The 25,271-nt window shown below is 35.1% G+C and overlaps 2 protein-coding genes across 7 annotated transcripts in view; one reads left to right on the top strand and one right to left on the bottom strand.

Moving 5' to 3' along the window:
* Positions 1 to 18,342, bottom strand: part of LOC108684943 (IQ motif and SEC7 domain-containing protein 2) — a 53,388-nt gene extending 35,046 nt beyond the window's left edge. For 4 of the 5 annotated variants that reach the window (XM_018189494.1, XM_018189500.1, XM_018189495.1 and 1 more), the window contains exon 1: positions 17,830 to 18,342. In XM_018189494.1, coding sequence (XP_018044983.1) covers positions 17,830 to 18,074 — 245 coding nt within the window. In that variant the 5' untranslated portion in view covers positions 18,075 to 18,342. Of the gene's footprint in view, positions 1 to 1,648; positions 2,606 to 17,829 lie in introns of those variants that run through there. The other variant, XM_018189504.1, reaches the window with a different exon arrangement.
* Positions 18,343 to 20,631: 2,289 nt separating this feature from the next.
* On the top strand, positions 20,632 to 24,662 carry LOC108684950 (myotubularin-related protein 14). 2 transcript variants are annotated; one of them, XM_018189511.1, is made up of 8 exons: positions 20,632 to 20,780; positions 20,901 to 21,021; positions 21,567 to 21,912; positions 22,001 to 22,551; positions 22,997 to 23,316; positions 23,400 to 23,832; positions 23,955 to 24,302; positions 24,378 to 24,662. In XM_018189511.1, exons 3-8 carry the CDS (start codon positions 21,826 to 21,828, stop codon positions 24,520 to 24,522), a joined length of 1,884 nt encoding a protein of 627 aa, XP_018045000.1. In that variant the 5' UTR covers positions 20,632 to 20,780; positions 20,901 to 21,021; positions 21,567 to 21,825; the 3' UTR covers positions 24,523 to 24,662. The 2 variants fall into 2 exon arrangements, with proteins under 2 accessions (XP_018045000.1, XP_018044999.1); XM_018189510.1 differs by having other exon boundaries at positions 20,632 to 21,021.
* Positions 24,663 to 25,271: the final 609 nt, after the last annotated feature.

The following is a 25,271-nucleotide window of genomic DNA, read 5'->3' as shown; positions in this document are numbered from 1 at the left end:
TTTCGCTGCGCAGTTTACAGAATCAAATATGTATATAAATTCACATAGAAATATTTAAAGATCCATTTTATCTTGCTGAGGTCGAAAAAAAATTTTTTTTTGTATAATTTAATAGCCCCAAATGTGTATAATATTGAAACCTTAACGTGGCAAATATAGACGTAAATAATAAAAAAAAAATAAACTTGAAACTTTAAACGCGTTTTTCTCGAAAAACTATTTTTCGATCTAACGGAAGGGAGCAAAAACTATTAAACGTATCGCTTTCAAATTTTCCATGATTGTAGAGTATATTTTTTCTATTCTATAGATAAACTACAATTATATCAATATCAATGATACTTTTTTTTATTGCAAAAATAAGAGCACAATTTAAGGTAAAAAATCAAATTTTTTTTCGAATAATCGCCATTTTGTTAATTTTTATCTAAAGTCAATTATCATAGTCTATCCGTAGAGACATTCTTTCTGAATAGGAAAATCTTTTGAACTCTTTCAAATGATTGATGCGACTGCAGTACTTCCGTTCTGGCGCCAAGTTCAAGTTGGAGAGGTTTCTTTCCCGAAACTTCATACAGACTAAAGAGCTTCACACATGAAATGCATAACAGAGCATAAACATAACATAAAACTGCTGGACCAATGAGCACAATGTCGTCATATTGGTTTACATAAGATGCTCATTGTTGATTTAGCGACCTTATGTTATACTTATGCTCTGTCTATTCATATGAAGCCTTTAACAATCAACACATATTCTTCATAAATTTCTTCATAAATTTAAAATTAAAGAAAAAAGTATAACAAATAATATATGAAGTATATATTTTCATTACTTTTTTCCAAAAAAATTTCCAAAAATCGCCTTTTTTTCAAGTCACAAAGTAGAAATTTAAACAAAAAATAAAAAATTCGTTTTCACCAAATATTTTAATTAGATTTATTCTTATCGGTCCAAACTTGTATCATATTGTTAAACAAATAAAGTTTTGTGTAAATGTTCGGTCTCTCTGAGATTGCTGGGATGTTTACTTTAACAAGCTGGCATATCTCGGAGTCATGAAGGGAACGCGAATAAACCTTCGTTCGTCGCCAACGATCTCCGCGGGAAAGGCGATATAATGTCTGAAAAATGCAAGATTGTCATTTGTGAAATAAGGTCACCGTGTTACATGCACGCCGCATAATTGCAACACAGTGCACGTGGCGGGGTCGGTTCGCGTATACGTCGATTTTATCCGTAGTTGCACGAGCCTCCGTCGGTTTAATACTTTACATTCCAACCGCAAGGTCGCACCACCATTCACAAATCTGGAACGTTACCATGCAAATCTGCATCTCCAGGCTCTCTAGCCGCACGGCGCACTCCCGTGGTGCGTGTATGCGTGCGTTGTGTGCATGCGTGCGTTACGTGGGCGACGAGGGTGCGCTCACAGTCTGAATGGCTATTTATTTTCCCAGATATGCGTATCGCTTACGCGTGATTAACATCAGCATGCAGCTCGCGGAAAATCAAGCGTAAATAAATCGCTCGATGAAGGAAACAGTAATGAATGGCGAAAATATCAGAGATTAAAGGAGGCTCGTAAATAATCGCGAGAGAGCAGATTATTAATATTACGTTATAAACTCTCGTGAGTATATCTACCTGTGACGAGACACTATCGCTCGGAAGCGTCGGGGCAACTTTCGATCGCGAGATCGAAGTCTATCGTGCTGTGGAAGGGACTATGACGCACAGTCGTTGCACTCGTTATGTCACACACGTATACGAGATATGACGGTGGGCACGCGCGTGTCGCGTGTGCAACCGTGTATATAGACGCGTATGAACATTCGCGCGCTCACGAGACAATCAGACGATCAGAGTCGAAACACAAATTTCGCTTTCGGAGAAATGGAAGAAAATGAGAGACGAGGGGGAGGGAGAGGAGGGGATGAAGGGCAAAGGGGTGAAGACGCGTCGCCGGCGTCGTTTTTCCGCGGTATGTGTGAATGGGGAAAGTGCGATGTGAATCGTTAGAGATGTACTGGCGAAGACGAGATATAAAAGGGACGCGAGAAGGCGTCGGGACGCCCGGCGTTCACCGAGTCTGCGCCGTCACGACGACATCCCTTTGTCCCCACGAATCCTCTCATCTAGCTTCTTCTCTTTCCTTCTTTCTCCTCAGCCCTTTCTGTCTTTCTCCCTCCTCTTCCTTGTACGTTCGCGGTCTTTCTCGCGTCGCGACGCCGACGTCCGCGTCGATCTATTGCTCTCTTTCCGCACGAAAGAACTACGCCTCCTGCACGAGATGAAAACGGTAGACTCCCTTCTCCCCTCACGAGGCACGTTGTCACCCCTGAAACTCCCGGGCGTATTAATTGCTAGCTAGACAGTCCTATCGGGGTGAATTGTAAGACCAATCATGGTGTTCATCGAGCACAAAAGCGAGAATCGGAAAAGCACATAGATTCAATGAATCCTTTACCTTCAATATTACATTGTGAAAAGCGACAAAGAATCGAAAAGCAACCGAGGCATGAGAAAATGCAGATCGCATGATAGAGATAAAAACGTAAACTGTGCATCACTTGTGCATAAAAATTTTACATAATTCGCGTATTCTTTGTAGAGCGACGCGAATTTGAGAATTTTGTCCGCTGCATTTCCATGAAAAAAAAAAGAAAAAAGAAAAAAGAAAGAGATCGACAATCCTCGACATTTGCGTGACCAAGAACATTAAAGTACTCGCGTAATTACAACGTCGCTACGGAGAGGACACTCTACCCTTCTCACGACCTTTTTCTCCCTCGTTCATTTCAACCCTGTACAATTCTCAAATTCAAAAGCAACCGCGTCATTTCTGGTGCAACTACAGTAATTTCTGTTCATGTTGAATAAAGGCAAATGAATTGTTAGTTGCTGTTACTAGAGATAAATGCAGCACCGAGAAACGCAAAGCTGACGTAAACAGAAAATAGAGATAACACGAAGTGTATTAAAATACCAAAAGCTCAAAGAAGAATATGTTTTTGATCATACTGAAGTTGGTTTAAACAAAAAAAAAATCAATTTTCAAGTATATACAAGTATCAATAAATAATGAAAAATGAATGATTAAGTAAATAATATTAAATTAAAATCGACCATAAAATATTTAACAAATGAGTGAAGAAATCCATATCAGATCTTGTGAAACTTGCTGCCTATTTTTGTGTAAATTTTATAATTTCCAATTCAAACAAATCGCACGATTATTTGTCGATCTTGAAACGCAGTTCTAAATGGAAGATGAATGTGCATAATATCACAAGTTAAATTGGCAGCAAGCAATTTAACATTATTGATGTTAATAAAACTTTTTTTATATAAAAGTTTATAATGTTTTAAAGACGCTTATTATACCTATAACTTTTGTCATATAAAAGTGATACAGAAAATATCATCTCAGTCAGCCAAGACTTACTTGACGAGATATGGCGTTCTTTCACTTATATGTAAATAAATTTTTTTATAAATTAAATCTTATTAGTCAGATATTATACAAAATTTTTGTTGACCTACTTCATGAATATAATAACAACGTTTATATAATATTTTTAATAAATCTTATAGATGTTGAATATTCGATATTAATAAACTTCTTACAATATTAACGAAACGAAGTAGATCACATAGGAAAATATCGATTTTACAGTATGTTAATGAAATTGCAAGAATTGTTCTACGCGTTCCATTCAACAACTTTGCTCAACTTACAGATAGAAATCTTTCAACGCCTTAGTTCTGTGCGTATTGTATAAATGATACGCTCGTGTGAGTTTCTCTCTTTGCAGAATAACACTGGCGTGTTATAACAATAAACCAGACGCGTAATACGACGGCAATAGCCGGCAGAGAATCTGGTGATTTATCACACTTGTCTCTTAGTTTCGTGTATCGCGCTACTATTTCGTGTCAATAGTCCCAGAGTTTGACGCATCATAAATTACAGGGTGTTTGTCGACGATAGGCGTAGTTGGTGTACGTGACAATACTTCTTGTCACAAATCATAACAATCCTTCTTTATAAAGGAGCTTTATTGTGTCATGAACACTTCTTCGAAGTAATAGAAGAAACGAGCGAATCGTTCTTCAAAAATATAGATAAGTAATACAATATTATTTTTTAGTTAATTATTTAGATAAACTTTAATAGAGATAAAGAAGAAGCAGTTAACAAGTTATCTACGATGACAAGACACTGAGGTCCGATTTTTCATTTTCTAGTTAATTTATGATTAGACCTGATAACAATATAAAAGTTGTGTTTTTCTAGCTGTTAATAAAAAAAAACTAATGGTTTCGTAGTAGAATAATTTTCAAAGTTACTATAAAATCATCAGTTGATGTGATTCATAATTAAAAAAAAAAAAAAAACAATTTTTACGTATTATTAGACTCATTTTTATAATAAGTGGTTTCTTAAAGATTAAAGGTTACCAAGAAGTTCATGACTGAATTTCATTATGAATTTCGTGATGACCTTTAGGTAACTATATATTATAAAAACGGGTCTAAATGAGATTAAGTCTAAACCACAAATTAATCAAACAATGATAAAAACGGGCTTGATTAAGATTTTCATGAAGAGAAATGCACATATAAATTTTTCACAGAGAATCTCCCAAACACCTCTACTTCGTAGAGTTGACACACTTGTCGTACGATTTCGTGCGTTCGATTGATTGCATTAGGAAGATTGGAGATACTCTGTGTCCTTATAAGTGCTTATCAACCGGTCGTCTTGAAGTGCTCGCTATCGAACTCGGTTAGAATGTCCCAGATTCGCGCACTAACGTATCCATCCTGTCGCTATACCCAACCGAGCCAAAATACTTTCAATCAGTAATCGATAGCGGCAGCCCCGATGCAATATTTCGGCCAAGCGGCAAACGCTTTGATACTGCGATCCATTTAGTCCACGCCCGTGCGCGCGCGCGCGCGTATCTATGATACACCAGGGCTGTTAACCGCCCCATGTAACCAAGCTCTATGTAATACAAGAGAACCCACCCAGTGGATATACCCACTATGTACTACGAAATAAGAGTAACGCGGTTAAGCTCACTGTGCTTGACCGTGATTCTCTGCACGAGGAAAAATTTAATTAATGTCGAGCGAGCGTCTCGTGACAATACTCGCCCAAGACTCGCCACAGCCAGACTCGTAGTGCACATTTTTCAAGCCCGTACCACCGATAGCTGTATAAACGTGGAAAAGGAGTGGTTAGAAAATAGACTATTTATTTATGAAGAATACGTAGTTGATGCTTTTTCATATCAATTTAAATTCAAGAGCCGCAATTCAATTTAAATACAACAGCCATGTTGTTCTGTATAATATATAGAGATCCTCTAATTAGGACTTGAATACGAACTGCGTTTTGTATGCAAGATGTCCACGCGAGAGAAGATATATATTTATTTTTTTTTTCTTTCTGTCCTATATATTTTTTCTTATCTCTTCCTCTCTCTTAGGAGTTGTTAAAATAAAATTGGCTAATCAAAATTAACTGTTTTACGTCTTGATTGATTAGAAAGTCTCTAATGCAACAATACATGTGCAACAATACATGGAAGAAACGATTTTGCTGAAATATCTAAAAATTTATCATACACATTTGAAAATAATTGTGTTGGATCATCAACATAATTATGTAGAAATGCTTGAAGGTTTATGACAATGCTGTAAAAAGTTTTAATATATTAATAGCAATTAGTTTAAACATCCTACATAATTATTTTTATGATCCAACAAATTATTTTCAGATCTGTATTTAGTTAAATTTTATGATTCATTTAATTTTTTAATGAATTCAACTTCAATAAAATCATATTCTTTCCACGTATAAATGTAATATGTAATACCTATTTTCCTACCTCGCAGGGAAGACCGTATCGGGATCTGGTGTTATTATAAAGTCTAGTATTGTGTAGACGTGCGTGTGAAATTTAATCAGAAAGAGGGACCGAAAAGCAACGAATCGTGCTCCATTTCCATATTTAAATCATCTCAGACACTCAACAAGACGCGTCGTAACATCATATATTTACGTGGCAGCCGGGAAATCATAAAGCGACCCATTCCGATTGTCAGTCGCTATTTTCCCATTCCTCTCGTAGCAATATTGCATGACGATAACTATATTGCGCTACGCTACGCCACGCACAGATTACGCAGGGAACGCGGACAGTGACGTGAAAATTCCCTACGTGTCGGAATCCCTAACATGGTTGGTTCCGCGTCTCGCGCACAATTCACAATTTTTAGTCCTTCATGCATCGATTCGCGCAGTCCGCTTCCGTTTATCGGCCATTCAGAGAAATACCCCGACGAGTTTCGATCGGCACGCGCACGTTTTATCTGTCTGGATGTGGGCGCGTGTCTACGACTGGCTGAAGAACCATAAGCTTGCTCCTCGCGAGTACAAAGGGCCCTAGGAGAGTTTAAAAGTAGTCACAGGGAAGCTTTACATTTAGACTCCATTCCGTGTGGTCTATACCGGCTAACTATAGAAGCACATATAAGTGGATCATTTATGGAGTCCATAAAGAGAAAAAGAGAGAGCTCGCGGAGCTCCGATCTTTTGGAGGACATTCAATCCTATTCCTCGGGTATAAATAGCAATACCGAATACGGAAAAACTTTTGCAAAACAAGAACGAGCTTCCCTTGAACTCTCCGATTCGTTCATGTGGCACGTTTAACTCGTATGATTCTTATTATGCGGGTTAATTGAGCGCCACTGGACAACTTCAAGGCGACGATTTCACGTACACACACACATAGCGCGTGATGCGCATCATGTATCGTTTTGCACGCACACGACGTAAGGATGCGGTAGTGACAGTAACAGCAGTGACGCTCCATCAATACGAACAATAGCCTTGGCCGAAATGCCGAACCTGTTTATCTGGTAATGCGATTTATACCACGCCTACCATACTAATGCTCGCTGAGAATTGCCAATTTCTCGTTAAATCGATTTCTTTCCGTCTGGCCATATTTGTAGAACTAGTTTAGTTGATTTACAATCAACTAGTTTTCTTAAAAACTGGAGAATTATGATTTCTATATAATTACGAATAATTACGATAATTTTATCCGTTATCGTTAAATAATTAATGCTTCTTTGGTCTCTAAAGATTCTTTGGTTATTTTATCGGGAAATCTGGAACTAAATTAAATTTGACTTTGAGTAGAATTAACTCTTTTTTAAAACAAATTAATTTTTTAGATGTCTATGAATGTCTATGAATACAAATTTCAGAATCGATAAGGAGCGAGATTACGACGTAATTATTGCGGAGCGTGAAAGTTTTTTTAATTAAGATTAAAAGATCTCAAAGGAGAAACGACAAGTAATAATGTTGCCTTTAAAGCTTTACATATTCTGTAAATAGGAGATTTCAGACAAGTAGAGTGCAATACTTTGTCGTGTGCGGCAGTGAATTGGGATTAAAAGTCCAAAGTCCTCCTTGCAGTGGTCCACAGGGAAATAAACTATTTTCGTCATCGCATCGGAGAAGCGAAAGAGAGAAAACAGATGGAGAAACACGCGATCCTCTCACCAGGCGATGACAACAAAAACATTCTCTTTCTGTACTTTTCCTACGTATACGCATTGCATTAATGATTAGTAGTTTTGCAATCATCGATGCTAATCGACACCAATTAGTCGCGCAAGAGACGTAGCTAAACGTTCCGTTGGAAACTCGAAATCGAACTTTGAAACCGTCATCACAGCCTTGCCCACATCCGATAAAGGTAATCAAGTGTCAATCGATGCTTAAATGTTGCTCAATGAAGACAAAAAGAGAAGTAGAGCTACTCTTGTAGGATGCAATCAATATTGAAGGACATCGGAACGAAGAGTTGTAACTTCAGAGATACAATCATATGATTATTTTATTAAATATCCTCAAAGTGTCCTTTCTGTTGATGCAAAATTTTTCACCTTTTTACCACCATGTTTTCCGTCAAAAATGTAAAGGTAAAAAGTCAAGATAAAGTCTATGAAAAATATTCTTTATTGTACGAAGGATTTTTTGAAGTCTTATAATGAAATTGGTAACAAAAATATAAAATTTCGTATTGTTTAAAATTCAATATGGGTGCATGCATTGACAGAAGGATAAAATAATCATAGACTGAACGTTGTTAAAGCAGTTTAATTGGAGTAATAATAAAATAATTAAAAAAATAAAAAGCTTAAATATTTAGAAAGTTTATAATTTGTCGCCAGAGAAGGAAGATATTCCTTTCGGGAAAACGTATGACTGTCTTCAGCTACAAATATCATGAGAATAGATATAGGAAAAAAGCTTGTTACCGTTTAGTAAGGCTCGAGAGGGTTTTAGATGTCGAGAGCATCGCTTTAACATGTTCGTGCCAGATGTAAGAGAGAACACAAGAGCGTTACGACAGAATGTTTGCCGCTTCTTGGAAGCATAAATCTCTTTTCGACCGTGTATTACGTTTTTCCGAGCCGTGACCAAGTCAATTTTTTACCGCAGATGAGGAAACGTATGGCCATTAGCATGATCACACGTCAAATATGAAAAACCGCGAAGACGGTTAATCTTTAAAGAGTATGCTAAGAGTTTTCTCGTACACACAAAAAAATATCATTCTACTGCTAAGAAAAGTGATAAAGGAGTTTACTTTTTTCCTTTTAAGAAATCGATTATCTTTAACAAAGAAAATTTTCTTGATAATAATTTTAAAATATATTTATTACGAATTTTTCAAAAACTCATTATTATAATACTTGAAACAAGAATTTATTTTCTTTTGAAGAATATCATAAAATTGACCGAAAAAGCGATTTTTTTATATAATAAGCAAATCGAATTTGTTTTAATTTAACAATCTTAGTTGAAGTATACATTAAGCTTATTGATATTGAGAATATATTTTTAATAAATTTGATAAACTTATAAATTTGCAGATATATGAACATTTGAAATACTTAAAACAGATAATTATTTAAATTATTACTTGTGTACACGATAGTGTGTATTTGCGCGCGCGCGTGTGTGTGTGTATGTGTGTGTGTGTGTGTGTGGCAAGTCCAAAATGGATAGAACACCATCTATTTACACGCAAAAAAAAAACATTTTATAGCTCCAGTTAGAATTATCGCTATTTTTTGCATCTGATAGAAAATTTCTATCATAGAATTTATAGCACAATATTCTAATAATATATGAAAATTTAGGTCTCATAATCAAATATGAATCATTGCTAAATATAAATCACAGTCGTTCATTTGAATGTTACAGATACAGAGAGAGAGAGAGAGACTTTCTTGATAAATTTGATAATATGATTCAGATATAAATTCTGGCTCTGCCATTTATATTGATTAAATACAAACGATAAAAATTAGCTAAAATGAATAAATGACTAATACTGCGATATCCTGTTAAACTTATGTGTTAAATTTAACCTGATTTAAATCCTTATTACTTCTACTCAATGTATCGTTATTTTATATTAAATCAATGGTTAAATTTGACAATATATAATTTTAAATTTAACTGTTTCACTATAAAATAATGATATATTGAATAGGAACAGTGGCAATTTAAATTAGATTAAATTTGATGTTATAGATTTAACAGTGTAGTCGTCTATCTATTTAGCTAATTGTCTTGTATCTTATGCATAATTTTTGCTATAACTGCTGTAGCTGCAAGATCATTTTTTTCAATGTGAGCAATTCTTTGACGTAAAAAAATCGCATCTACATAACCTTCGTGAAATTAAGAAATTAATCGATTAAACAACTCGAGCTGTCACTTGATAGTATTTATAAATCTGCTCACTGCATTAATTGAAATACGTTATGAAATAATCATAATCATAAATTTATATCTTTCATAATTATTTATATCTTTTTTTCTTTCTCTTACAAAATAACGGATGGAAACTGCATATCTTTTTATTTTACGTAATTTCAACCTTGATAAGAGTTGACGTCAAACGCAAAAGAGAGGACTCAGTTCAAGGAGGCACTCGAAGCAAACTGTTTGCACAGCTGATGAAGTTAAGAATAAAATGCGTAAAAAGAACATAATGACGTTAGAGGAATTAATTGCTTATCGCATTTTGGAGAGAGCTCTTTCGCGTGCGAGAATACGCGCTCGATAACGGGCGCGTGAATGTCTGAAATTCGTCTAATCCTCACGACATCGCGGACGCAATAAATTTCTGGAAACAATGGATATGCCGGATGCGTCGCGAGCGACCGCGAATCTGTGTCAAATATCTCTCAACCTCCCAATTGTGACAAACTATGTTGAGGGATATATTTGCGTGACTGGTCGACCTCGCCTCGCAACGATGTAATCGAACGATCTCTTTTTACAGATGAAAATATACTAATATTAAATGTTGTAAGAGAGATTCTCTTTTATTTTTATATGTTTTCGGAGCATCGTTGGAAAATTTGTGTTAAATTTAACACATTTCATGTATTTCAAATGTTCACTTAAATTTACGTGTCAATTTAAAATGAAAACGTTAGAAAGTATCGCAAATATTATTTAAAAAATAAACACAAGAAAGATACTAACACAGTAAACAAATCATGGAAGTATATTTTTTCAATAGAATTAACATTTATGATAAGTTAAAAAAAAAGTAACACATATCTTATTTATTCATCGAATTATTAATTTACATTTTAAAACACATTATTTGTTTAGTTATTCATAAATTATCTTAATTGTAAGACAAAAAAATGTTAAAGAGAAGCCTTTGAGAGTCAGGTTGTAAGTGTGTAATTATATTATATATATTTTATTATAAGAGATAAATATATGTTTCGATCCTAATTTAGATACTCTTCAGTAAATAAATATATAAATAAATAAACTTAATATTCACATAGATTAATAATCATAAATAATCGTCACGAATATCACAATAACAATCGTCAAGAGCGGTATAAAAGAGTTAAAATGATCAACTATTGACTAATTCTCACATTTATTTAAATTATTTGTTTAATTGTAAGAAATATTGAATATCAATTTAACATAAACTATTTAAATAACATAATCACACTATATTAAATCAACATTCGATGTTAAAAATTTATCACAAAATTTTAATAAGAAGTGGACTTGAGTGGACTGTTTCCAACACAAATACAAAATGTTTTTTTACTGTGAGATCCTCGGTGAAATCTCAAATAGCACCGACGTCGTCAGAGAAAGAATAAGATCGGCCATGTCGTTCGCGTCACGTGTGTTTGTTCAATTAGCATTTTGCAAAAGAGCGAGGAGGTAGTTTCCACGCACGTCCCGCGATACTACAAAACATTAAAATTGGGCGTGCGCGCGGACGCAAGATAAAGAGCTCACACAAGACACGAGAGAAGTTTCCGAAGTTCGGGACGGACCGGTTCTGCAACCCAGATGTATTAAATCACAAGCTTAGTAAAGTTAGACGGTTTCAAAGCGAGATCCCCAGCAGGTCAATAGGATGCTTCAAGGTCACTGCTTTGGGGACTCTTCTTGCTGCCGCGATTATTGAGCGTTTAGATTTTGCGGCCTGTGATTTTTTTCCTCATTTAAATCGTGCAAATCGATTTCGTCAGCGAAAAAACACGACGTGAAGTATTACAACGGTCACTTTAAAAATATGAAACGGTCGTTAACATTAAAAAATATTGCCTTAAAAAATCTTATAGCATTAATTGAAATTCTAGAAAATTTATGCCCATTACTACCAATGTAGTTTAATTTTAATCTTGATTCAATTAACTCTTTATCTTTTTATAATTCTAAGAATTCAAGAGATGAAGAATAAGTTGAAGAGCACATTGAATGAAATTAAAATTAATCTAGAAATGAGTCTCAAAGTACTAAGTAGAAAGGTATAAATTAAATACCTATAATTAACCTTTTAACCGTATTGTAATTTTTAGAACGCATTCAGAAAGATAGAATCGGATTCGACCCAATGACACAGTATGACCCGGATTTTCATATTTTGGTTAATTTGAAATTTAGACTTAAACTCACTTAACTTGATAATTGTATTTTTTATATATAACACTCAAAAAAAAATCTAATTATAAAGTAAAATTTCCGGTAATCTCATATTCTAAACGAAAACTTTTACAGAAAAAGTATTCCTCTTTCAATACAGTAGACTATTCATTGAAAATGTATTGGATATTATTCTAACAATTTTCTTTTTGTATTAAGAGGAATATATTTACTTAAAGCAAAATGCTCTTACAAGTAAATTTATATTAGGAACAGCAAGATTTGTTGACTGCAGATGCAACCCGTAAATAGTAAACTTTAATATTTCAGACTCGCGGGATAGAGTGACGTTTTCTTTTGCCAGATTCCTTCGTTTTATGCAAAAACATCAAATAAGTCTAATTTTATTGATTTTTGAAGTAGCAAGGGCTAAATTGAATTATAATTATCTTTTTTTCTTGTTAAACCCTTATTTTTACGCGAAAAATCAATAAAATTAGATTTACTCGACGTATTTTTTCATAAAATGAAGGAATCTGAACTGAAAAGAATGTCTCTGTCCCATGAGTTTGAGATATTAAACTTATGACTATTCAGGTTAAGAAATCTGTCACTGGTCAGCTTGATGCTGACCAGTATCTTGCTGTTACCGAGGACAATTGCTTCTCGACAGGAAGAACAGCAACAAGGATAGACTGGGGGGGGGGGGAAGGAAAATACTAGAACACAAACACAAACAGCCACAGTCAATGCCGGCCACACTTATGTTCAAAAATAAAACAATGCAATACTCAGATCGCAGCGAGACGAAACACGTCCGCCATGACCGAACGATCTCTCGAGACTGAGGACAATCGCTTTGTTATTATCATTTCTTAATTAAATTAATAAATACCAGCGTATTATTTCATTTCTATAAAATCTCCTCAAATATTAATAATATTAAACTGTAAACAGAGGCATGAAATTAAGAATGATTAGTAGGAGATATAACGTTAGCAATGACTCGATCACAAGCATGCAATTAGTAGTAAGTGTATTAGACTACTGTTCTAGGAATAGGTTCAAATCTTACCGGCGATGCGATGCGTTTTCACTAATTAATTGTAGTTAATAAAACAGAAGAGATAGGTGAACAGATAAATGTAAATTGAACTGATAAAATAAAGTAATAAAAATGAAAAAAAAAAATTATTTTTGTTAGTCACATATTAACAAAATGAATAATATATTTTTATTTATTTCTTTATTTATTTCAAAATCATTCTTTCTGTGTATGAATCCGGCTAGTAAATCCGATTGAATTCCTACAAATTTTCCTAACCGGTATCCTTTTTAAAAATGAAACGTTCCCAATCGGATTGTAACGAGATATTCTAATCAGATTCTAATAATAATTGCGGAAAATCGATTGGATTTCTTCTTAAATTTTAAGATGAAATTACTTTAATTTAATTGTGAGAATATTGTGCTTAAAATATTTTCCTTAATTTCAAAGGAATTCCTCTTGAGTATATAAAAATAAAATCCTCTAAGATTTAGCGGATTCCGCTAATACGAAAATTATTTTTTGAGGGAAGAGGTGAAATAATCACTAAACTGATAGGTTTTGGTAATTTTAAAAATCACAATCTGCAAAATCATCAGTTCAATGATAATCATAGCTAGAAAAATTCAATTTTTACATTAAATCTACATGAAAAAGATGGCTTTGCTGTATCTAAAAATTTAATTAGATATATCTATATCTGAAAATAACTTCATCAAAATAATTATGTAAGACACTTGATTGCTAGAAATAAAAAATTTTGTAGCATCATGCTTAAGATTTCTACGTAATTATTTTGATAGTCTAAGAAAATTATTTTTAGATCTGTAGCTAAAGTGTTAAATATTTCAACAAAATTGTCCAATGTTACTTTCCATGTAATCAGAAATTAACTACAATAAGTAAATAGCTTAAATTTAAATAAATATTTATTTGAATACTGCCAACTAAACATTTATTTACGATAAATAAATATTTACTTAATAAAAAGAAATAATTGTTAAATCAAATTAAATAACATTTTTTGTACCAAATAAATGGAAATTTATTAATATTCTTTTCTCAATGTAGAAGATGAAAAACTCCGAGCAGATTACACAGTAAATTATTATATTCTTGCTGTTTACCAATATTAAACAAAGATTAAATGATTCATTATGTTACACTGTGTCATGTGTATCTCTTGCTGAAAAACACTCAAATAAACACTCAAATATGTAAAACTCAAATATGTCAAGAGCAGCAGCCATTCGAAAGGATTATGTTCTATAAACAAACTGACGAGCGCATCAAAAGAGAAAGATTACATATTATCTGTCGCGGAAGAAAAAATCGACAGGGAAGCGCAAAGAATGACGAAGTGCCCGATATACAATTACCAATTATTGTTATTATAGCGTACACTGCGGAACAACACGACTACATATTTCTATCCCTTCTAGAAGTCTATCTTGTGGGAACGTCTTATGCGTTATGCGCGCACTCTTTTCCAGATGGACGATACGTGCTTGCTTTACCCGGTCGTTATATCTACTATAACTCCCTATATACGCGTGTACTCTCACGACAATGCATTAGGGGAGTACACACTTATGAATGCAACATACACATTCGAGTTGTCCTTATTAAGATGTGACGCGGTCTTGCAACGCGATTCGTTTCCTTCTGTACTTGTGTACTTGTAACACTTTTAATTAAGCGCAATGTATTCGCAGAGAGAGACAAACGTATCGCACGACTGTCAACAACAGAACAGAATTTCTATATATTGATTTTATTATACTCGAGAGCATATATGGAGCAATGTGATATTAAATTAATTGAAATATTCACGACAAATGAACATGGTGCATTTTGTGTTGGAAATATTCTTTCGGAGGACCGAGACGGTTAAGAAAATACGGCTTGAATATGACTATATATTCACCTGGCTATATTAATTAGTGTATTAATTAAACGTCTCGCTCCGGCTCTACTGGTTCCTGTACCGTCGTTCGACAAATTTCTGTCTCTCATTATCGTTGGCATTTTACAAGATGGGAAAGGGAATGGGATTTAAACAGGCAGCCGAATAATCATATTCCATGACATTTTGTGTTCGCATTGAATGACTGAGTATCACATTAACGACTAGACGATTGGTGTAGCCCCAGTATCTGTAATTTGATGACTCAGACAATACAATGCCAGGTGTATTCTGCCCCTCTCTCTGTCGTATATTATCAATTTATCTAAGCATGCGTTTGCACATTGATAGCGGCGAATAAGCGCGGATCCTTTCTTTTACGTTCGCTTTAATACAATAATTTACGTCATTGTCATCGTTTCATACGCGTAAACATTTTCTGAGAAACCATTGACGTAAACGTCAAAAAAACGAAACATGAGGTTCAATGCTACGACGAATCTATCGTGTCAACGATATTTTCATAATGTGATATAAGCGAATAGAGGGATGTCTAAAAAAACGTTTCGTTGTAGAGGCTTAATAGATCGATTTTTTTTTTTCTTAACAATGAAGCCTTGGCTGTAAGTATAAAGCACTCTCAATTTATTGCATTTTCTTGGAAAAGGCAATAATAACAGCTAAAAAAGAATTAATAAAATATTAAACTGATAATCATTACGTTCCTACAATTCCAAGAGTTTTAGATGCAGCTGTACTTTTGTCATTGTAAAATATTAAAATATAAAAATGTTAAAATATCAAACACTCGTTAAAATATCAAACAATATATTAAAGCTATTACAAAAATAAATTATTTCTTAATAAAATTGTTATTTATTTTTCGTTAAATGCAAAACATTTATATCAATTTGTGAGGCTGCTTTATTTATAATCAAGGCTGTATAATATACCAGAGATATTTGTAATCATTAGACGATTAAAATAAGTTAAATACTAACGAAATGGAAACGAGAGAAATTAAACTTGAGGAGAGCAAATAGATGTTAAAATTATACACTTTAGTTTCAAATGAATGTTGACTTAATGAAATACTACTTCAAGTCTTATTTACGAAGACGCACAATATTAAAAACTGACATTATACGAAACCATCGTTGTAATATTAATAATCTTCTTTCACTCTTCTGATAAAAAAAAAATCATGAAATTGATGAAAAGAAACGTCACTCGATGAATATATGTGATGCGTCAAGCGCATTAATCTTGCATATTAAAAAGCTCACAACAAATATTTGCAACATTAATTTTATTCCACAAAAATAAGATTCAATCTGAAGAAATATATGTGTATATGTATATGTATATATATATATGTGTGTGTGTGTGTGTGTGTGTGTGTGTGTGTATACACAACTGTGTGTATATATACAACTTTCCATGAATTCTCTTTTTTTTTTTTGCTAAAATAACCAGAGAGAGGAATACATAAAAGTTTCGGCCGTTTTATTCTTTCGATTTATCTACACTCGGCTACTTGTTGAACCAGGGAAAAAAGACCGATCGCCTGAGAAGCTCGCGACTCGGGTATGGCAACATTGGTCAGCGTTCGATAGACGATCGTAATAGGCGGAAACAACGATGTCGCGATACAAAGGGTTAATCCAACGAGAAACCATCGGTATCTCTCGTTCCGCGCGTACGCCCGCGAATTGCACGCTTTGCATTTCGCGATATCCATCAGACGCGACAGGAAAATTTCCGCGAGAATGCATCCCCGCAATCGCACGCTCGCCGGTGCAATATCAATCCCACGATGATTGACATCTGATGGCTTTTTCAGAAGAGCGAGAGGGTGCCGGAGTGTAAGAGAAACAAGGCGACGTGATTCGCCCACGAGTCGCACGAGTGAGGGTGAACTACCCCCGGTATAACTCGATTCACGCTGGATTTTTCTATGGTGAATCGTTTCGAAAACTGCGAAATAAACGACGTCGCGAAACGTTGCCGGGATAGATCGGGCCCGGAAAGTTGCGGGGTAGAAAAAAAATAACGTGGCTTAAATGCGCGGGAAAAAAAGGTGGTTACGCCCTTTTTCGGTTTCCGCACTTCGCCCACTTCCTCGTTTCCTATCGCGAAGGCGCAAATAAACGAGAGAGATGTAAAATGTACTATAATTTCTTTTTGTATCTCCCATTATTTTATTTGAAGGGATAAGAACATAGATTTTTTTGTGGCACTTGGCTACTCGCTATACGTTTTTATGTCGTTTTATGTCGTTTTGAACACGAAGAATGTAAAAGAATGTGAGTGGGAAGGACAGATCTTTCTCATGAATTCTTTGTACCTCCCACATATTTTTGTCCTTTTCTTCTCGTTTTATCCCAAAACCGCGCGCTACATCGCGCCGTGTTCAATATACACATTCAGTATACACAAAAGGCGTGAGAGATAAGAGTCAAAACGACGAGAGATTATTATATAATTAACGTAACGTTATTAACATAAAGAAAATATATGAAGAGAAAGAAAAGAACACTTTCACGCAAAAATGAATTTTTATCGCGATCAAGCCTGTACTTTTCAATTTGCACGGCGTTACACTTTCCGCGCTTAAACAAGGCGTCACGGAGGGAAAAATGCGGAAGGAATTGCAAGAAAACAAAGAAGACAAATGCGGGGAGTGCAAATCCTCGTTTCTACCTTCTTTCCAGCAGCGATTAAGTGAAGAGCAGTGAGAGATCGAGGAGAGACGAGAGAGAGAGAGAGAGAGAGAGAGAGAGAGAGAGAGAGAGAGAGAGAGAGAGAGGGAAGAATCTTACTCTTTAGCGAGTGCGCGTTGTGCGTACCTGTCATCGTGCAACCGCTTGAGGTCGGTCATCTCGCGCTCGAACTTAAATTTCGACACCTCGCAAAGGAGAGCGTCCCGTTCGCCGACGACCTCGGCAAGCTCGCGCTGAAGCCTCTCGATCTCCGCATACTGGCGGCTGATGAGCTGGTTCTTCTCCTCGAGGATGCCCTCGACGTCCGGATCTAGGAGGGCGCCCGCCGGCGCCGTCTCGCCGCCGACGCTGCCACCGAGTATCGCGCTCATGTCGTTTGTTTACCTTCGTTCTCGCGCTCTCCCGCGCGCCCCGCGTACGAAGTACGAACGTCGCTGCGGCTGCTTCGCTCCACGTCGGGGGAGACGTACGACGTCGTTGCCGTCGCCGTCGCCGTCGCCCTCGACACGATCACGCGAGAGAACGCGCGCCGATTCACGACGGATTGCCACGAACCCACGTTACTGTCAGCATATTTCAACGGCCGAACGACACGATTAACGAATGTCACTACAGCGTACAAGACGAGATGAGGCACGCACGATGCGACAGCCCCTCATCGCATACTCGCCATATTGCGAGCGAAGCCGCGGTTGCGTTCCTCCGGTTCCTCGTAATCGGACCGCGCCATATTCGATTCCACTGGTCCATAGCATCAGGCGCGTCTGCGCATGCGCGCATCGCCAGCCGTCGCACACGTGGCGCCATCACCCGTTTACGCGCGGTACTAGTCGCTCAATTTGGCAGTACTCGATAGATATTCCATTCTCATTATATTCTCATATTAGCGCCGTGTTCATTATTAAGACCAGTTCATAGAGTGTTTTTCATTTATATCCAATTTCTTCACTTCCAGATAAGTTGTGAATAACTTTATTCAGGAGATATCTCCATTGTAATCTGGGAGATATCTCCTGGATAAAGTTATCTAGAGATGAAGAAATTGGGTATTAATGACACAAATTGGGAATGGTTCACTTAAGGTCGTGGTATAGACTTTTGCATAAGCCGAATCCTCATACAACACGCTCTCACATCAAAAAGCAGATTTGGAAAAACCGGTTGTGATGGTAAAATTTTCCTCCATCGCCCGTTTTTCACCAATCAACGTTCGATGTCAGAGCATTTTACAATAAGCCATTAATTATAAATCAGAAGTTAGTAACTGGAAATTGACCAATTACAGTCATGAATTTCCAACTTCTAATATCTAATTTATGATTTATTGTAAATGGCTTATTGTAAAATGGCCATTAGAGTATATCCACACAATTCATATTTTACATGCGTTCTCTTTATAAGAGAAATGCGATTGGATAATTTCCGTTATGCATATGTTTATGCGACTATATACTATAGTATAAGTTTGTATGGATGTACCTTTAAAGCAAAGAGCACAAATTCTTGCATAATGCATAATACATGAAGCATAAGAAATTGAATCAATTAGAGTTCTTTATTTCATGGAAACGAAGAACTTCGATGATACTTATACATTACGTTTTCTTATATATTACATGTTATGCATTATGCAAGAATCTGTGGTCCTCGCTAACGCATAACACATAGTGCACAATGAATCAACTAATCTGAAAGCTTTCAGTAGAATACAATAGTTTTACAACCGTTTTACGATTGTCTGCTGAGATAGGATCATTCTTCTGGATCTAAAAGCATAGCCCAATCAGCGCGAAGAAAACTTTTAAAATAAACGTTCTGCTGAACTCAGCCAATTTTTCCTTTTCTACCATTCCATAGAAAAAAAGAATTTCGATTGGTTGATTCCCTTATTTTCTACCATTCCATAGAAAAAAAGAATTTCGATTGGTTGATTCCCTTATATACTGGATCCGATGTGCCTCGTATGACGTTCTGCAACCAACCAGAAAGCAGAATTTTATTTCGTATCAATGATACGAAACAAAAGCCATTGACTGCGTTCAGCGAACTCAACAGTTGAGTGAGCGCTCGCTGCTATTGATGTATTCTTCCAGATCTGACATGCTGATTGGATAATCTAAAAGAATACACCAATAACAGCGAGCGCTTAATTGTTAAGTCCACTGGATGCAATCATCGTTTTATCCTTCTTTATTTGAAAAACAACAAGGATAAATAATGCATTATGCAAAACTCAAAACGCACCTTATATTTGTACAGAATATGGGTTTTGGGGCACGATTCCATAACTGGCCTAGTTTCCACCAAGAGTTTAAACCGGATCAGAATGTAAGAATCAACCAACTACAGTCAAACATTCTCTTACGGGGGAATGTAGTTAGTTGGTTCTTAGGGATTCCGCACAATAAAAAGAATAAGAAACAGAGAATAAGAGAACAGAGAATAAGAATTTCAACCTATCAGAAACTATATATATTCCACAATACATTTCTGATAGATTGAAATTCTTATTCTCTGTTCTCTGTTTCTTATTCCTTTTATTGTGTGGAGTTCCTAAGAACCAACTAACTACATTCCCCTGTAGGAGAATGCTCGAGTGTAGTTGATTGGTTCTAGATAAGGGCTCTAGTTAAGAGCTTCGTACAATAAAAGGAAAAGGAAACAGAGAACAGAGATAAAGAATAAGAATTTCAATCTATCAGAAACTGTGTATTCCACAATTATTTCTGATGGGTTGAAATTCTTATTCTCTGTTCCCTATTCTTTTTATTGTGCGGAGCTCCGTACAGAATGGGCCCTGCCCTAGGCTTTTAACTGTAATCTAGTAGATGGCGTTATAACAACCAATCCCCCCTCCCATCAGATTACCATCACTATCACCACGGTTTCGAAGATAACCTTAAAAGTCCAGAAAGTCAGGAACGTGACTGCGATAGGGCGACCGCGTGATAATCACATTTTGGACAGTTCGTTCGTTTGACTGTTCAAATCAATTCAAACGTGGTGAAGCGTGCATGCTAAGGACGAGTCTCTTTGTTTCCCGAAAGCGCGGGGGAGGAGCATGCGAGTATTTACGGGTATTTCTGAGCTGAAACTGCAATTTTCGATTCAAAAATGCTCGCGGACACTCGTGCACTCGTGTCGCAGATTTTCTCCGAGTTATCAAAATTCTGGAAACCTATCTCTCGGTGTTGCAGAGACACGTGGACCACACAGTAATCTTAACGACACGTCATAGCGTCTGTCTCTACGTGGTGGGAATTTACAACGCCGTATGTTTTTCAGTGATACCGATGGCACATGTGGTGGTGTTGATAGGTTATACATGCTTTTCAATAGATTTGTCCTTTATCCCTGCTCTAGAAATTTTTTTCTCACATTTACCAAATATCAAATATATATCTATTTTATTTTAAGTTTCAAAAGTATATATACATGGAAAAACGGTGTTCAGTTTATAGAAAACAGACTTATTGTTTTCAGGAAAGATTATATCGTGAAAAAGAATTAATTGCATTCCCTACTCTTGATGGAGCAAGTACTCCTTTTTGAGGAACACGAAGTTTCATACACAAATTTAATATAATTAAAAAAAAAATTATTTTTTCATTCTCTAATTTTTCGTTACATTTTAAAAATCAATAAATATTCATTGAGTAAATAATGCGCATAATTTCTCTTATCTAGAGTTTATTTTAAAAGCTTTTTGTATTATTTTTTCCCAAAATTTCTGAATGCTTTGATAATTGAAGATACAAAGAGAAGATCATAGAAGATCATAATTGTGACAAGAATTCTCTTGAATAAACAAATTTTGTTTTTCAACAGCCGCATATTATAACAGGTAAAATTATTGTCTACAGAAATAATATGTTCGATTGTGCATGCATGGAAGATCGTGTTGTCGACATTTGAAGATGGATTGTGACGAAAAGAATTCGATAAATGTTAACTGGCAATGCGACGTGCATATACCTTAAATTCAGTGATTTGTGCCGTGTTTTTGTCATGCAAGATACTGGCAACTAATGCCTTGTGAATCTAGTGCCTCCTTGGAAAGCTGTTTTGAGCACATTTCTACAGCAAGTGAGCAAACGCATCTAGTTTAAGCCACGACAAATCATGACTGAGATTAGTATAGATAGTCTACGAAATCTCATTACACACTTTGCAAAAAACACCTACAGAACCAAGGATGCAGATGTCACGGTAGTTATTTCATAAATATATTTTATAATTAAACATGCAAACATTAAACTCTTTGTAAAAAATTAATAAACTATGTATCTTTTTACAGAATCAAGAAATCATGCAGAGATGCATGTTGCTTGCGGCCTTTGATTATGAATATTCTACAATTGATAACAGTGGAGGTGATCTTTGCGCCCATTATCCAAGCTATCTTATAATATTAGAACATGATAAATATCGAAATTTGAAAAACTGCGATACATCATTGGCATCGCCATATGTATTAGAAAATATGCTCATCAAGAGGAATAAGCTCATTAAACTGATGACACGTTCAAGATTTGCCAGATGTCGTTCAAGATTTCCAGTGCCAGTGATACTTTACAAGGGTAGACATGTATGCAGATCCTCAACGTTGTCCAGTGGACCAGAAGTGTTCGGTAGAGCTGGATTAGATTTCTTGCTATCTAGTGTAGGTAGCACTAGTTCAGTGCAACCAGTTACACAGGTAGAAGAAAATTTACCTAAGGAGGAATCGAAGTTGACTGACTTGAAAGATAAAGTTAGATATTACGATATTGAACTTCTGAAGACTCTTAATGTAGGAACCATCGTAGACTTCATGGTAGAGAAGAAGAAAGTTAAATATGGGATGACGTAAGGATGATACAAAGTCTCTCTCTTGTATTTGTATATGTCATGAAGCAAATATTTGGAGAGGGCTTAGATTATCTAATTGTTAAACTTTGTTTAGTAATTGCAAGAACTTAATAGTATAATTGTTAAAAGAAATATAAAAAGCTTTTGTATAAGAAAAATAGAAGAAAAACAAGATGGCTCTATAATAAAACTATTTATTTCGTTGCGTAATTAAACTATGAGTAAAGATTAGAGTTTGTAACAATAATGTTTAGGATGAAGCATGTATAGTTTCTGCAGAAGAAAACTGCATACATAGACAATAGCTATTCCAATAAGATGTTCATCTTCACAAACACAGAGTAAAGTTCCATAATAATAGTTCTTAGTATGAGCAGTCTGTTTTATTCTATGAATCCACTTTTAGAGGCCCTTAAACAGAGCTCTTTTGTTCGGTACTCAGCGTAACTTCGTCGGAGAAGGTAGACCAAGGAAGGAGGTACAGCGACTTTAATCTCATTTCACTGCCATATCCTGGATGTGAATTCTTCAAGGAATTTAGAGACCAAGATTATCGATCGAAGGATCTGGTGTTTAACTGGTGCCAGAATTACATAGATGCGCCAATATGTGTACCTGAAGACCCAATCTCCAGTCAATTACGAGTCAACTGGAATCAATATACAGAATGGAATCTAGTCAAATTAACGCAGAACTATTTAAAATTAATACTGAGATATCTGAGCGATAGTAATAACGGCTTATTGATTCACTGTATCTCAGGTATGGACATATTGCTATATAAAAATTTCAAAAAAATAACTACTTTTTTAAATAATTATTTAAGAAATTAATGTTATTTGTAGGTTGGGATCGCACACCGTTATTTATTTCATTACTGAGAATTAGTCTCTGGGCCGATGGTGTCATTCATACAACATTGGATTCCTATCAACTATTGTATTATACCATCGCTTATGATTGGATGCTCTTTGGACATGATTTAGCAGACAGGCTCAATAAAGGAGAAGAAATACTTTTCTTCTGTTTTGATTTCTTGAAATATATCGAAAACGAACAATTCAGTATACACAAACATTATGACAGAACGTCAAAACATAGCGAATCGGAAACTTTTGTGATTGATAGCGAGTCTTTCGAAATCATAACAAACTCAAGTTTTAGTCCAAAGAACAGTTCATCTAGTTCTATTGAACAAAATAGCGTAGATGGTGATTCATCGGCAGCTGTGTTCTTTACTGATTCTACTGATAATCAAGATGACTCACGCAACAATGTGTATGATTATTTTAATTATTTATTTTGAATTATTTATTTTTAAGTATTATAGCAATTTTGTATTAACATTATCTGTTAAATATTACGATCAGAGTTTTAACATATTTTTGTATATATTATAGAAATGCTGCTCACGGAACATTTACTACATCTCCAAACAAAGATAGTGGTGCCGTACAAGAATCGCGCTCATCATTGTCCGCAAATCGTACATCTCCGATTGGTGTTCCAATACCACGCAATCCCCATGTTCGACAACGAAACGATTCAACATCTTCAGGCGATTCATGGCAATTGGTAACAGGGACTGGTAGCCTATGTGGTTCCACGACTGCTAATGCTCCACACCTAGACAATGTATTAGCACCTGATTCAGATTGCAAGCCATCATGTACTACTTGCCGTAGAACTCGACGTACATCACAAGAACGCAACATAAATGATGATGAAAATTGTGTAACGCATACACAGTGAGTAATTTCTCGGTTCAATGGTACATATTTTATTCCTTATAAAATCTATATACATTAAAAATTTGATTTCAGACGTAGAGAACGATTACATTGTCTTCGAAATATATTTTATAAGGCTTATGGACCTCATGGATTTCGATTGAAGGACGAATCAGGTGGCATCAGTCAATATATCGGAAACATTGTTGGGATGACTTCCATTCAGCGCACATCCTAGTGGCAAATGTTATTGAGTGATTTTCCAAGAGCATGAATTTACAGTCGATTTTTTCTATTCTAAGATCACCTAATCATTCTTCTATTCTTGATTCATTTCTTCTATTTTTTAATCTTCATTTATTATTCATTAGTTCTCATTTTCTCTAAACGCATTTCTTTCATTTCTTAATCCTTGTTTATTATTCGTTAATCCTTATTTTCTTTAATTACTTCTTTAATTTCTTATATTTTTTTAATTCTTGTTTATTATTAGTTAGTCCCCATTTTCTCTAATTGCATGTACAAGAAAAAAAATCATATATTTCGTTTCTTTAACTTGTCTTTTCACTCTAATTGTAATATGATCAAATGTGAGTAACAGGAGAGCAAAAAAATCATAACTTAAAAAACGCTTTTGGCGCATAAGAGAAAATATAAAACAAAGACTCTTAGAATAGTAGAAATCGATTATATTGTTAATAGGATTGATCAATGTGATGCTACAAATGCTTTAAAACGTTTTTTTTTTTTTTTTTGATGAATTTAGAAAATTCTTTCTTCTAATTGATCAATCAAACGCTTCAAAACATTTGTAGTAAGACTAATCGCAGCCAATAATACTTTTGTCCAATTAACAATTTTATAAAATGAATTTATAAATGAAAATGAGGAGAGATTGTACATAACTGTTTTTCTCAAAATTGGACTGTTATACAAAATGTAGTATGATTGAATATGATAATCAGAAATAATTGAATAAAACTTGAT

This window comes from Atta colombica, unplaced genomic scaffold, assembly GCF_001594045.1.
Source record: "Atta colombica isolate Treedump-2 unplaced genomic scaffold, Acol1.0 scaffold141, whole genome shotgun sequence".
Lineage (NCBI taxonomy): Eukaryota > Metazoa > Arthropoda > Insecta > Hymenoptera > Formicidae > Atta > Atta colombica.
This window is presented reverse-complemented; position numbering and strand designations above follow the sequence as displayed.

Bases quoted from the DNA above. Each gene is read 5' to 3' on its own strand.
- LOC108684950 (XM_018189511.1), top strand. From the start codon at position 21,826: ATGACTGAGATTAGTATAGATAGTCTACGAAATCTCATTACACACTTT. The intron at 23,317-23,399 runs GTATGGACATAT...TGTTATTTGTAG, and splicing joins ATTGATTCACTGTATCTCAG to GTTGGGATCGCACACCGTTA. The intron at 23,833-23,954 runs GTATGATTATTT...TATATATTATAG, and splicing joins GATGACTCACGCAACAATGT to AAATGCTGCTCACGGAACAT.